This window comes from Centroberyx gerrardi, chromosome 6 (genome assembly GCF_048128805.1).
Source record: "Centroberyx gerrardi isolate f3 chromosome 6, fCenGer3.hap1.cur.20231027, whole genome shotgun sequence".
NCBI classification, from domain to species: domain Eukaryota; kingdom Metazoa; phylum Chordata; class Actinopteri; order Beryciformes; family Berycidae; genus Centroberyx; species Centroberyx gerrardi.
Window position 1 is genome coordinate 34,040,916 of NC_136002.1, and position 13,533 is coordinate 34,054,448.

The 13,533-nt window shown below is 42.6% G+C and overlaps 1 protein-coding gene and 1 pseudogene across 1 annotated transcript; one reads left to right on the forward strand and one right to left on the reverse strand.

The window, feature by feature from the left end:
* Positions 1 to 1,749: 1,749 nt before the first annotated feature.
* LOC144539384 (uncharacterized) lies at positions 1,750 to 3,814 on the reverse strand (annotated as a pseudogene).
* A 5,027-nt stretch (positions 3,815 to 8,841) lies between these two features.
* LOC139929782 (olfactory receptor 4E2-like) lies at positions 8,842 to 9,783 on the forward strand. The gene has a single exon (XM_071922791.2). It carries the CDS (start codon positions 8,866 to 8,868, stop codon positions 9,781 to 9,783), a length of 918 nt encoding a protein of 305 aa, XP_071778892.2. The 5' UTR covers positions 8,842 to 8,865.
* Positions 9,784 to 13,533: the final 3,750 nt, after the last annotated feature.

Consider the following 13,533-nt stretch of genomic DNA (forward strand, 5'->3'; position numbering starts at 1 on the left):
CACAACAATATGTCATTTAAAGGTTTAATGGAAATTCAGAGGTATTGGATGTTGAGGACAAGTGAATGGATGTAAGGGGAGGGGTGAAGGTGGAAGGAGGATGTCGTGTGTTAGGCTGGTCTGGGAGGACGTACTGGAGACCGGGCGGAGGGAGACTCAGTGTGGGGGTTCCATCTCAGGCAAGTTCCCATCCGAGCTGATAACAGGCCCCCAAAAGAGTCAGATCTAGATTGAGCTGAATTGAGTGTGAGCTTGACGGAGATCGTTAAGATTGTTGCGGATATAGGAGCGATATGCCTGAGATGACCAGCGGCCCAGGACCTGGATGGTTTGATCCGAGATGCCCAGTCTGGCTGCTGTGCTGATGCGGAAGGAATGGCTCGAATAGTGTTCTGAAGATATGCCTGAAATGTGGAGGACTCTGTGTAAATGCTTCTGGAACCAGAATCGAGTGGCCATTTTTCCTGTCTCGGTGAGAAAGAGCTGGTGTTGAGGTGATGCCTTGGTGGCATACCTAGAGCTGATGTATTTGGCCAGTGGCTCGTATGGGCTGAGATAGGAGTCGAGGCAGAAAATGTAGATAGGGAGAGAAATTCCCAGCTGATCTGCTTTACTCCTTCGGAGCGTGAATATGAGAGAGTCGGAAGTGTGGATGGTTATGTCAGATAGACTGGGATGACGAGAAGGATTATAGGCAGATTATAGGCAAATTCGGAGCACCTCAGGAAGCCGAAAAAAGCCAGCAGGAACATGGATTCTAGGGTCAAGTCGACCATAGGTGTAACTGCCTCACATTGTTAGTTAAGTTTCTAGTTTGGCACCTTGCTTTTTTTTGGTTCCTACCTATAATACAGTAGTCCTAGAGGCGGAACTAATCTCTGTCGCTCCAGCATTCCTCATGCAATTAAAAATGAAACACCTTGCTAGCGAAACGCCAAAACAAAGGAAGAATGGCATAAGAGCTTAATTATCAAGCATATATGCACACATATACAGTATATACTAACATAGAAGAAAGAAGACAAGGACAAAGACGAAGCAAGCAAGATTTAGCCCCTCTTAGTAGTAAGCAGCCTACGAGGTATGTTTGAGTTTAAGTTAATTTCTACACGGTTACATATGCTATGAATGTGTTAGCTAACATATGCAACCTGTTGTATAGCTGTAGGGGAATTGAGAATTGTGACTACAAGACATACATACATGCATTTCATCTATTGTCTTTTTTATTTTCTCTTTTAACCCAGTTTTCACGGGTTGGTTCGATATAGGAATAAAGCCCCGTTCTTTAACCATGACCTCGTGCATCGTGTCTATTACTGGAGGGAGCTACAATAGGGGATATGTAGCCTGAACGTAGAGAACGGATGCAGAGGCTGAGAAGGTCAGAAGTGAGTGGCAAGCGTCTGGCCGGGAGAGCAGGTTCCTGTTTGCGCAAGCCTTTGATTAACATGGTAACATGGGAATGGGAGGTAGGAGGACAATGGAGGCCAGTGACTAGTTTGAAGAAGAAGTTGATTCCTGCTAAGTAGGTCTGGATGGTGGAGGACCGGATTTTTTGGACAGAATGAGCATGGGTGATAAAATTGCAGATAGACATGACATCCAGAGAGGGAAATGACAGCTGGTAGGTGGCGTGGTATGCCTTGAAACAATTCCAGCCAGTTAGGTAGGCTGAGAGAGTGCTTGGGGCGAGGCTGTTGAGGATAGCTTCTTGTGAAGCGTTAGAGAGGTTTCCCAGCTGTGGAGCTAGTTGAATGTTGTGGCTGAAAACGGTGGGATTGGTATGGGATGAAAATCCGATTCTGGGGCCAAGTGTCTGAATTTCTGGAATGAGAAACGAGACAATGAATCAGCGATGCTGTTGTGGTGACCAGGAATGTGGGCTGCCCGGAGGATGAACTGGTGTTGAGCCGAGATTAACGTGAGTCTGCGCAGGAACTGCATGATGGCTGGAGAACGGGATCGACCTTTGTTTAGGATCTCTACGACTGCGGTGTTATCGGAGTGGATGAGTATGGACTTCCTAGACCATTCATGCCCCCAAAGAATGGCAGCTATGACAATGGGGTATAGCTCGTGAAGCGCGGATGAAGGAGAGCGGGACTTGGAGTCGAGAGATTTGAACTCTGAGGGCCAAGCAGAAGCGAACCATCTCCCTCCATAGTAGCCACCGAAACCTGTGGAGGGAGCTGCGTCCGTGTAAAGTTGGATGTCCTCGGGCTGGGTGATGAAGTCGTCATAGAAGAAGGAAATGCCGTTCCAAGAAGACAGGAAATGTTGCCACATACGCATTTCCATTTTGCAGGCATCGTCCAGATCGACTCTATCGTGGAGAGAGGGGACGGCTGCAGCTTTAGTCAGAAGGTTGGACAGGAAGGATTTTGCTTGTGGAATTATGCGAATGGCATAATTGAGATGGCCAAGGAGGGCTAGTAGCTGGCGTTTGGTGCATCTGTCTGCCAGGAGATAGTTCGACAGGAGCAGAGTGATGCGCTGTATTTTCTCTGAGGGCAGAGATGCCTGGAAGGAAATTGAGTCCAGGGTGATGCCTAAGAACTCGATGGATGTGCTCGGCCCTGAGGTTTTCTCCTCAGAAAGAGGGACACCAAGTTCTGAGAAAACTTTTGTGAAAGTAGTGAGCCCGAGGTGAGGAGGTGAGGCTGGTGGAGTGACGACGAGGAAATCGTCAAGAAGATGGAGTATGTAAGGGAGTCTGTGGTTGTTAGTCAGGATCCAGCACAGGGCTTCTGAAAGAGAGTCGAAGATCCTAGGACTGCTTCTGCAGCCGAAGGTAAGGCGCACAGAAAAATAATATGCACCTTTCCAGCAAACACCGAAAAAAACGCCAGAAGTCTGGATGGATTGGCAAGACTTTGAATGCGCTGGTGATGTCTGCTTGCTCCGCGTCCTGCCAAACGGATGAGGGTGATGGCATGGTCGATGGTTGCATATTGCATAGAGAAATCGGGACTAGGAATGACACTGTTGATGCTCGGAATGTGTGAGCCATGCGGGGAAGACAGGTCTATTATCAGCCTCTTTTTTCCGGAGTATTTCCGAGTGGTGACGCCTATTGGGCTGATGCGGAATACCGGAAAAGGAGGATTGTCGAATGGGCCTATCATGAATCCTTCCTTGACTTCCTTGGCCAATAGGGTGTCGACAGTGTGAGGTTCCGCAAGAGCGGACTGAAGGTTGTGAGAGACGTGGGAAGTATCGGGAAGTACTTCTATACCTGGATGGAAACCATGTGTGAAGCCATTGATGAGAAAGTGAACGAACTGTCTATCTGGATGGTTTTGTAGAGCAGTGACAAGGACATGTACCTTAATGGGTGTGCCGAGATGCCGTGCTAGTCAGTCTGCAGGTGTGGTTGGATTGTGGGGGCAGGTACTCCTGGCATGAGCACCTCCGCAGAAGGAGCAGACGTGCAGGAGGCGGCAGTTGGAAAGAGTGCAGCCCAGGTGGTTGAAGTTGTTGCACACCATCCTGCCTCCCTGGTAGAGGATTGGCCTTCCCCGTTTGTCGACTCCCTTCGGCATGGGGACATTGACTGAAGGACGTATGTCCGCGGGCCTGGGGATGATGGGAGGTGGGGGTGCGGCTTGTGATAGGCGGTTGAAGACTGGGGCGTTGCACGAGGAAGAGGGACATGAGCGAGGTGGTGGAGCACCTGACTGTGCATGTAAAGCTCGGAGTCGAGGGCGCCCCAGTATGTTCCCTGATTAAATTGCTGTATCCGGCCAGCTGCCTGGTTAGCAAAGTGGACGTGGTAGCTGTAAAAACCGGTCCCGCCGAAACGTAAGGCCATGTCAAGCATGATAGATAGATAATCATCTAGCTCGGATCTCCGTGCGGGAAAGGCTGAGCAGATAATGTTGCGGTAAAGTGAAAGTGCAAAGGCGAATTCTGCAGGAGTTAAATCCTTTGACCTTGAAGGTAATGGGTGGCAGAGCTGCACTGAACCGAAGTTAGTCTGCATTTCCCTGGGCTGGCTAGTGTCAACAATGGAAGGCTGAAGGAGCTGGGCTAAATCTACGTAGTTACCGGTGAGTATCTGCTGGCGTAATGCAGGAGAGACGGGAGAAGGGCGACAAAGTGACGAAGCTGGCTGGGTGGGTGGAGCTGCTGTGGCTAGAGTGTAATTATTGGCACAGGGATAAAAAACATTTGGGTGTTAGGGAAAGGAGGGGGTGGGGATGGAGAAGGGGAGGGGGTGGGGATGGAGAGGGGGGGGGGGGGAAGGACAGACCAGTTGGAAATGAAGGAGGAGGCTGGGAATAAGCGACTTGATTAGCCTGTGGCGGGGCCCCTTGAGTTGCTGGAAGGGGCTCTCATGCTGCCGTGTTGGCTGTGAAAGAAAAGGGGGGAGTGGAAGCCATGTTGCTGTGAGCGGCTGAAGGAAGGGTAGAGGAAGGGATGATGGGAAGAAAGGATGTATGTGCACAGGGATTTTGTGAAGCCTGCGAAGACAGGGATGAAAAGAAAGCTGAGATCAGCTGAGAGAAGTCTGAAACGGAGGGAGCAGGCACAGGGGGACATACGACCTGCCCCCCACCAGGGGGGGCTGATGATGCAGGCTGCGGCTGTGGCGACGGAGGCTCTGTGACATCACGCCTGACGACACGGGCGGTGGTTGGCTCTGGCGAGGAAGCCGGAAGCGCGGGAGGTACGGTGTTTGTTGTTGCTGTATTGATGGAGGCTGAATATAGTTTAAACAGTGTAGCTTTATTGTCGCCGCGGTGGAAGGGAATGCCTTTCCCTCTCAGGAAACGTTGGAGGCGGGTGACGGTCCACTCTCTGATGTCGGGCTCTGTTTGTGGACGAGGAGACTGCCGAGTGGAAGATGAGGGCGCACCGCGAGTGCGTCGTGGTGGATCGCCGAGGACTGTAGGCCTACGTGAGGGGGGCTGCTGCCGATGAGAAGAGGGTTGGAGCTGGCTCCTACGACCATGCCTGCTACGTCCATGGTTTTCGGCCCTCGCTGAAGGAGGAGAGGAGGCCTGAGATCTGCTGGGAGTCGGAGAGATCTCGTTGGTGGAGCTTGAGTGGAGAAGCCAACGGGGCCGTGGTACGTTAACCACTGAGCGCAGGCAACTCCGCTGGGGCACTTGGCTGTGGTCTGGTTGCTGTGGCATGTCTGGTGGAGGATAACCGGCTCCGAACAAGTCATCATCGTCCTCTGAATCGGGTGGATTGAGCCGCAGTTCGGGATCCATGGTGAGTTGACTGTTTGAAATCGATTTAGTAATGCTGTCGAGCGTTTAGGAGCGATGCACGGTCTGTCTGTTGTCGAGAGATCTGAGACAAACGAGGCAGGATGGGTTGACCAGGTATAAGTAGACTAGGCAGGTGATTAGAGGTGTGGTTGAGGCGTGGCCCTGCTCCCGAACCTAAGTTAACTAATTAACTTCATTTTATTTAAATACTCGAGACCAATAGCGTTTTAAGGGAAGAAGATGCTTTTGAACAGCTTTTCTATTGCCAAATAAAAATGTTCCTATATCATAAATGGGCGGCCTGACAGAAAAAGTTTGGGAACCACTGTTCTAGGCGAAGGAAGAGGAGATGGTCGGTGCGTTTGCTGACCAAAGGAAGAGAGGAGGGGGGCGAGTACAACATGCTAGTTCAGCAGATGCGTGAGCTGGATGAAGAAAAGCACTTCTCCTACTTTCGAGTGTCCGCAGCATGATTTGATGATTTAAAGATTTTTTTGATAGTTTTACATTGAAGAGAGACAGGAAAGATTGTCAAACTTCCACAAAACAACAACAAAACAAGAGTGGATTGATATCGCAAGAGACTTTTGACATTTCGTGAATTTCCCAAATTGTGGCAGAACAATCGATGGGAAACATGGTCATCAAGGCACCGAGTGGAGCAGGCAGCGACTACTTCAACTACACTACTTTAAAGCCTGGAGCAATGCCCTTGATTGTCCTGTTAGCCAGTGAATAATACAATACCCATCCCCCAAGGCCATTACAGCACAGTGCCCAAGAATGGTGAATACAGTCCTGCAGGTCTACACAGTAACTATCCGGAAGCTGTTCCCATTATAGCGCCCCTCATTTACATCAAACCTAGGCTTGTCTTTACCCTGTGTATGAGTATGTATTACTTCATATCAGCAATCTAAAAGCAGATGGCTTTTATTTTGAAATATGTTGTAGAAAGCATCAACACATCTCGCTTGGCTTAATTTCACAAAAATCCATTCAGTATTATTTACATGAACGACAAAATTAGTAACTGAACTACATTACCCAGCATGCTTTTAGCAAGCTGGAACGTTTCAGCTCCTGCAAAGGGAACTAGCTATGCTAGCTAGCTAGCTAGCTGCAGCTTCACGGCTCCAGTGACAAAATGTGTTCAGTTCCTCATGAGGCTGAACTCAGACTTTAGTGGATCCAGACTGCATCTGAACAGGTGAAAACCTGCTGAGACAGTCTGCTGCTGCTGGAGGATCAGCTGCTTCAGCTGCTTCATGTTGGAGTTCTGCATCGAGACAAAGTCTGTTCTGGAAGCTTATGCTGCATAATCAGTCAAGAGGTGAATCTCAACACCATTTGTCGCTTTGTTTAGTTGCAGAAGACATACTGTACTACTTTCGGTCAATGGAAGATCCTTCCCAAACCATGGGAAGGCTACACTTCCACTTCGACTCAATATTACCTTTCAAGCTGAAGCAAGCACACTCTCTGCTGGCTCCATTTTTATTCCAGGAAACGGACTTGTCTAGTTAGAATTCCAACCGTCCACTTCCTGTCCTCGCTCGTCTCCAGAGAGCCAACAGCTCAAACTGCTACTGGTAAGTTAGCTAACTAGAAATTGCAGACGCCCCGCCCACAATTACCAAGAATAGTACCAGCTTCCTACTACAAAACACTATTCACTCAGCTTTCAGATGGTAAACTCTAGTTGGGTCTCCTCTCCTAACATCCGTTACCCAAGTAGTCAGATGGATGTGATTTTCTGTTAAACTGTATTTACTGTAGGGCAACCTTGTACTTACCCTGTAATTACTGTGAACAAGAGGGGAACAAGCACTGCTTTACTTTACAACCCACACACCTTGTACTTACTCCATAACTACAGGGAACAAGCATTTGTTTTGTCCCTCATAATTACTTTACTGAACCCTTTTCTTTTTTCCCCTCAAATATTTTACCAAATTGTTAATTTTTAAGTAACTGTAATTATTTTTTAAGTATGCAGTAATTACGAAAATAGTTACAGCATTACTACCTTCTAGGCTAAGTCCCTCATATTTATATCCCCGAAATAACTTTCGGGGATATTATGGATTCACCCCGACCGCGGCGTCCGCCGCAGATCCTCCATGTGAACGCGATAACTTGAACAGTTTTTATAAGAATCTTTTCAAATTTGGTATGGACATTAATGACCCCTAGAGGAAGAACTCTACTGATTTTGATGTGTTTTTGATTATTACAACTATTATTAATTAACTGATTAAATTCATGTTCATGCTATTTGGACCCATATCTCACCAATGGTGCATTATATTGTATTGAAATTTGTCAAGAGAATTGTTCAGGCAATTATGGAGATTTGTATGAAGTTTGCACTTTCTGTGATTATTATTAATAAAATAGTTAATTAGTAAAATTTATTATTGAGTGTTAAAAAATAGTTAAGGTGCATACCCTTTATTATTGGGGAGATAATCCCTAGAGGATTATATCCATTCATTTTGGAGTGTTTACGAGTAATAATGATAACATACTTAACTGGTTAACTATATTAATTTGTGATATAACAATAGTTAAGGTATGCAACCTTTATTATTATGAAGATTAGCCCAGAAGGAAAAATTTTATTATTTGGCGAAATAAAAATAGTCGGGACATACAACCAATATAATTAGGAAGATTAACCCTGGAGTCTTATTGTGTTATTATTGAATGGATTTTTATTACATTTGACGCCGACAGCGTCAAAATTGTTACCCCTTGATTCCCGGACTTCTTGTTTTGTTACCCTGTAACTACAGCATTGTTATTTTATTAGTGCCCCATAATTACAAACTAGTTACTCCGTAATTAGCGGGCTGTAATATAAAGCGTTACCTAACATTGAAACACAAAGCTGTATTACTGTAGTTATTTTTAACAAAATAATTCAACATTCAATAGTCCATAAATAAAAGGTGTACCTGCAAGCAGGAAAAGTATTAAGAGTATTAAGAATGTTTATAAAATGTAAGGCTACTTTTGAAACACCCAGTATAATTGGAAATATGGCACATGCAGCTTTTAGGTGCTATGTTTCTGTATAGGCCGATAGAATTTACAATTTCTCTAAGTTAAAAGCAAGTATGTGCAGAAATGTGCCTGGCCCGCTGAGAGCAAAAACGTACTGTCAGAAACCTGGCAACCCAATGGGCAGGTGGAGGGAGAATCATTTAAATACTGAAGTCAGAGTCAGAATACGAAGATCTGGGGTCACATAGCTTTTGTCTTGGGTGAAAGACGAAGACGAAGGACGTAAGTGCACCAGCTGTGAATCTGAGCCAATATTACAACAGCAATCTACTGTTAGGAATGTCTTTGGGACAGCAAAGGAAAAATGTTAAATTGTGTATGACCTGAAAACTTTGTTGTGAAAGTTACTTTGTAAAGTGCTATTGAGAGTTTCAGTTTCAGGTAATAATAATAATTAATTTTCTTGACAGTTAAAATGACAGATGTGAGAGCAGTGTAAGTGGAGCGTTGGTTTAAGCCTGAACCTGTAAATCTATCACATTTCATTTTTAGACAAATAACAGACAAATAAGAAATTTTATTAAAATTATTTCATAATGTGCACATAAATGTTTTGTGAACCAAAAGGAGGATCATGGTAAATTCTACACAGTTTTCGTATTTCATACTTAGTGCCTACTTCAACAGTGGGCTTTTGAAATACTTAGTTTTCATGATTATTCTACTTCTATTTGTTGCGATTGGTTTTGCCAATTTTTTCCTCATTGTGATTATCTGTATGAATAGAAGCTTACATGAACCTATGTATCTTTTTCTGTGCAGCCTGTTTGTAAATGAACTGTATGGCAGTGCAGGGTTGTTTCCATTCCTTCTGGTTCAGATAATCTCTGACACTCACACTGTTTCTGCTTCATTATGTTTCCTGCAGATATTCTGTTTGTACTCTTATGTATCTGTTGAGTTTTGCAACTTAGCCCTCATGTCTTATGACAGGTACCTTGCTATCTGTTGCCCTTTACAATATAATACACGCATGACATTTAACAAGGTGGCTGTCTTTACTGCTGTGATTTGGTTGTACTTTTTTCTCAAATTCCTGATCACTCTATCCTTGAGCATTCGTTTGCCACTGTGTGGAAACATCATAAACAGTGTGTATTGTCACAACTACCTGGTTGTTAAGCTGACATGCCCTGGCACCAGAGTAAACAAAATCTTTGGGCTATTTGCTGGTACCATAGCTGTCTTAGTCCCTCTAATTCCAATCCTTTTTTCTTACATGAAGATTCTTAAAGTTTGTTTTTCCGGTTCAAAAGAGACCAGACAAAAAGCTGTTAGTACCTGCACACCTCACCTTGTTTCCCTTCTGAATTTTTCCTTTGGGTGCTGCTTTGAAACTTTGCATACCAGATTTGACATGACCAGTGTGCCCAGTGTGTTGCGTATAATTCTGTCATTGTATTTTTTGATAATCCAACCACTTTTCAATCCTATCATGTATGGACTGAGAATGTCCAAAATACGAAAGATATGTAAAAGTCTGGTCTATTGAAGTGTAGGTGACACAGATCAACACTCATAGAGTTTGTTGCTTTATGTGAAAGACTTATTGTCACCCTAACTAGTTTGGTATGACCACTTGTAACACAATGTAACATGAAAGTGTCAAACACAGCAATGAAGATGCAAATCAACCCTGTGAGATATAATCTAAATAACTACAACTCTTGCCACTATATTTGTAACTGCTTGCCACATGACTAGAGAAATAAGTTAAATAAAAAAAGACATTATGTTGAAATGTGTCATATACCCTATCTTTAATGAATATTATTTTGTATCTTATAAATGTATGTGTACAGTACGTGTGTGTGTGTGTGTGTTTACGTGTATATGGCTGTGTGTATGTACATGTTATTTTTTTTATTTAAGGCTGACGCTTTTTGTTCAAAATTGTTTACATTTGCGTGTATTATAATAATTATGTGCAGTGTAAAAGTAACTATGGAATACTGATGGCGTTATTCACCAATATTCAATGTAAAAAAGACTGATCTGTTGTATAATTTATGCTATCATCTTGTCTTACATTTTGTTGTATTTGTTTTTTTGTTGTTGTTTGCTTTGGCAATATGTACACATGTATGTCATGCCATTAAAGTTCATTGAATTTAACTGAATTGAATTAATAAATGGATTGGGCTGCTTTTGATGCATTCAGAGACTCAGAAAACAAGTGTGATGCCTCATAGATATTAAGGCTTATTTGAAAGGCTTATTTATTTAATTTTTTTTCCACATTTACTTAAATAATACACACAGTCAGAGTTTGTATCACTTGTTGAGATTACCATTGGACTGTATCTCTAATTGAAGCTTTTAGCATTTAATGATCTAACATTTTTCATATTTTCTCATTTTCATAAGAGTGGTGCTTTTATTTGTCCCGTTATACTGCCTCATTCTGTCACTGATTTAATGTTTATAGTGCTATCCTGAAAAAAAAGTAAACAATGAATTAACATAACAATTAGCCAATATCACTGGGGCAGCACACTCTAAGCTATGCCTGTTGTACCCCTGACATGGGTACTTACACCCTTATAGTTTTTACCTTCAAGAGGCCCCATTATGTACCTCTTGTGACAAATTTTATCCGACACAAAAATGTACCTTTAAAAACACTTCAAATTAATCCATTAAGGGTACTGGCCCATTGACAGGCCATTTGTAGCTTAACAAGGTAAAGTTTGTACCTGTAAAGTGGTAAAACAGTTCCTTTAAAGTAAAACAGTAATAAAAATGTAACTTCTTCCAGCATTTATTAATTTATTTTCAAACACAGTGTTTTATAGTAGTGTACACCATTATGCATGGAATCAGTGTCTAGTGCCTGGAAGTCTAGTTCTTCCCCTGGTTTCAGCAAAATCCAATCTGCATCAACTTTGACATTGCTTGTGTAAAACTGAGAATCATGAGGCACAGGAACATTTTACCACAAGCCACATGGCATCTAGATAGCAGATCTACAAAAATCTATCCTTATATGCTTACTTGACATTGGTAAATGAGACTTCAAAATATGCATTTCCAAGCTTGTCGTTTATTGTAAAAACGTTCTGCAGTTCCAAAGGCATGAATAAAAATTGAGTGATTAATACTTTTTCCTGACGCCTTTCAAATTAATTCAAAATATTCTTTGGACAAAACTCCCATTACTTTAGCTGGTGTCATTTCCTTAGAGTTGTGGCCATACAAACAAAGTTTCTGCAGTTACTGGCAACCACCAACATACTGGTGCTTGCCCTCAAATCTTACACGACACGACTTTATTGCTGAAAGCAAGTCACACTTAAATACTCTTATTTACTTCTTTATTATTATTCGTCGGCCCAATTTTTGCAATGTAACTACTTTTGAACCGTTTATGCTATTGACGGCGTTCAAACTTTAAAATGTTCAGCTTATTCGGGAATAGTGTGCGTGTCATTTTCTAAGCGATACTATTTGTAGTTTTTTCGCAATTTTTCGCAGAGTGGATGATGTCATCACACTCTAACGACTCTACAGACTTTAGAGGCTGTGCTTTTCACTGAATATACACATTTTTTAACTGCGATAGTTTCCACAATTTTTACACAATTTACACGTTACACATCATACTATACAGCTACTTCTTCTGTCTCTCAAAGTGTATCTAAATGATGGGATTTTTAGTTTTTGAGCTATGAATGTTTGTTCAACACTAGTGCTATACTGTGTTTTACAGCAGTTTTCTCTCTTCAACAGCTTTGTTTTTTACACATATTTAAACTCTGATCATTTCCACAATTTAACACTACATACATGTATTTTACACCAAAATGTTCAGCTATTTCTTCTGTCACTCACATTTGTTCAACAGTGCTTTACAGTAATTTTGCTTTTTTTCAACAGCTTTTTCTTTTTGCACATGCAGTATTTAAACTGTAATAGTTCCCACAATTTTCATACTACATACACATATTACACATCAAAATGTTCAGCTACGTCTTCTGTCACTAACAATGTAAATATCTAAGTGATGGGATTTGTAGTTTTTGCTACCATACATCAGTCACTGTAGATGTAGTTACCATTACATCTACAGTGACTGATGCTACTACTACTACTGCTACTACTACTACTACTACTTCTAATACTACTACTACTGCTACTACTGCTACTACGACTACTTCTAATACTGCTACTACTACTACTACTACTACTACTGCTACTACTACTACTGCTGCAACTACTACTGCTACTACTATTGCTACTTCTACTGTTACTAATACTGCTGCCATTTTCAACTACTAATTCAACTACTTCAAACACTGAAACCTCTACTAGTATTATTGTTGTACTACTACTGCTGCTGCTACTACTACTACTGCTGCTACCACTGTTGCTACTTCTACTGTTTCTAATACTGATAGTCCAAATGCTACTACTACTGCTAATTATATTACTTCTACTACTGATATTACAACTGCAGCTTTTACTACAGCCCATACTACTACAACCTTTAAAAACATCATTACCTATCCTTCCATGTATTGATAACTAGAGGACTTTTGACTGTCAAATAAATTGCTTAAGTCAAATTTTAAAGACATTGAAACTTCTTCAAATTACTTCAAAATTTAGCCTTCTGTAGTTCATTTCAGTCTGCCAACTCACGTAAACAGATTATTGAGAATGAATGCAAATGTAGTTTAGTATGGCGTCTAGGCTCTGATCCTGTCACTACCTGCGAGCATGCACCTAGCTAGCCTAAGAGAGGGGGAACTTCCCCCCCGGGGGAGACCTAGAATCACAGCCTACAGGTGGATGCTGGGGTGGAGGTGGGGATGATGAAATGATGTATGGTTAGCAGCGGCAATAACTGAGCAGCAGTAACCAGCAGTCTGAGCAGCGTAGCAGCAGCATGGCAATGCGAAGGTGTGTTAGCAGGTGCGGGAAGCTTAAATAGACCGCCTTATTGAGAGGGGGGCGCTTGATAAGAGTTGTATGTGTGTATCACGTGACCGCAGCGCAACTCGAGTTGTCTGCCTGAACTAGCTTCGCAGGCTTCGCTCCATTTATTTGTTTATTTTGTCAGCGACCATGTACAAAAACATTAATCTCAGTTAATGAGGAGATGTTTTACACCAGATTTAGCTACTAGCTAAGTTCCATCTGTAGTCCTTTAGGCAGGTAGATAAAAATTGTGCAAAACACTTAAAATAAAAAAAATTCAGATTAGTAGGGAGCTTATTCCGATGAAAAAACTCTTGCTGAA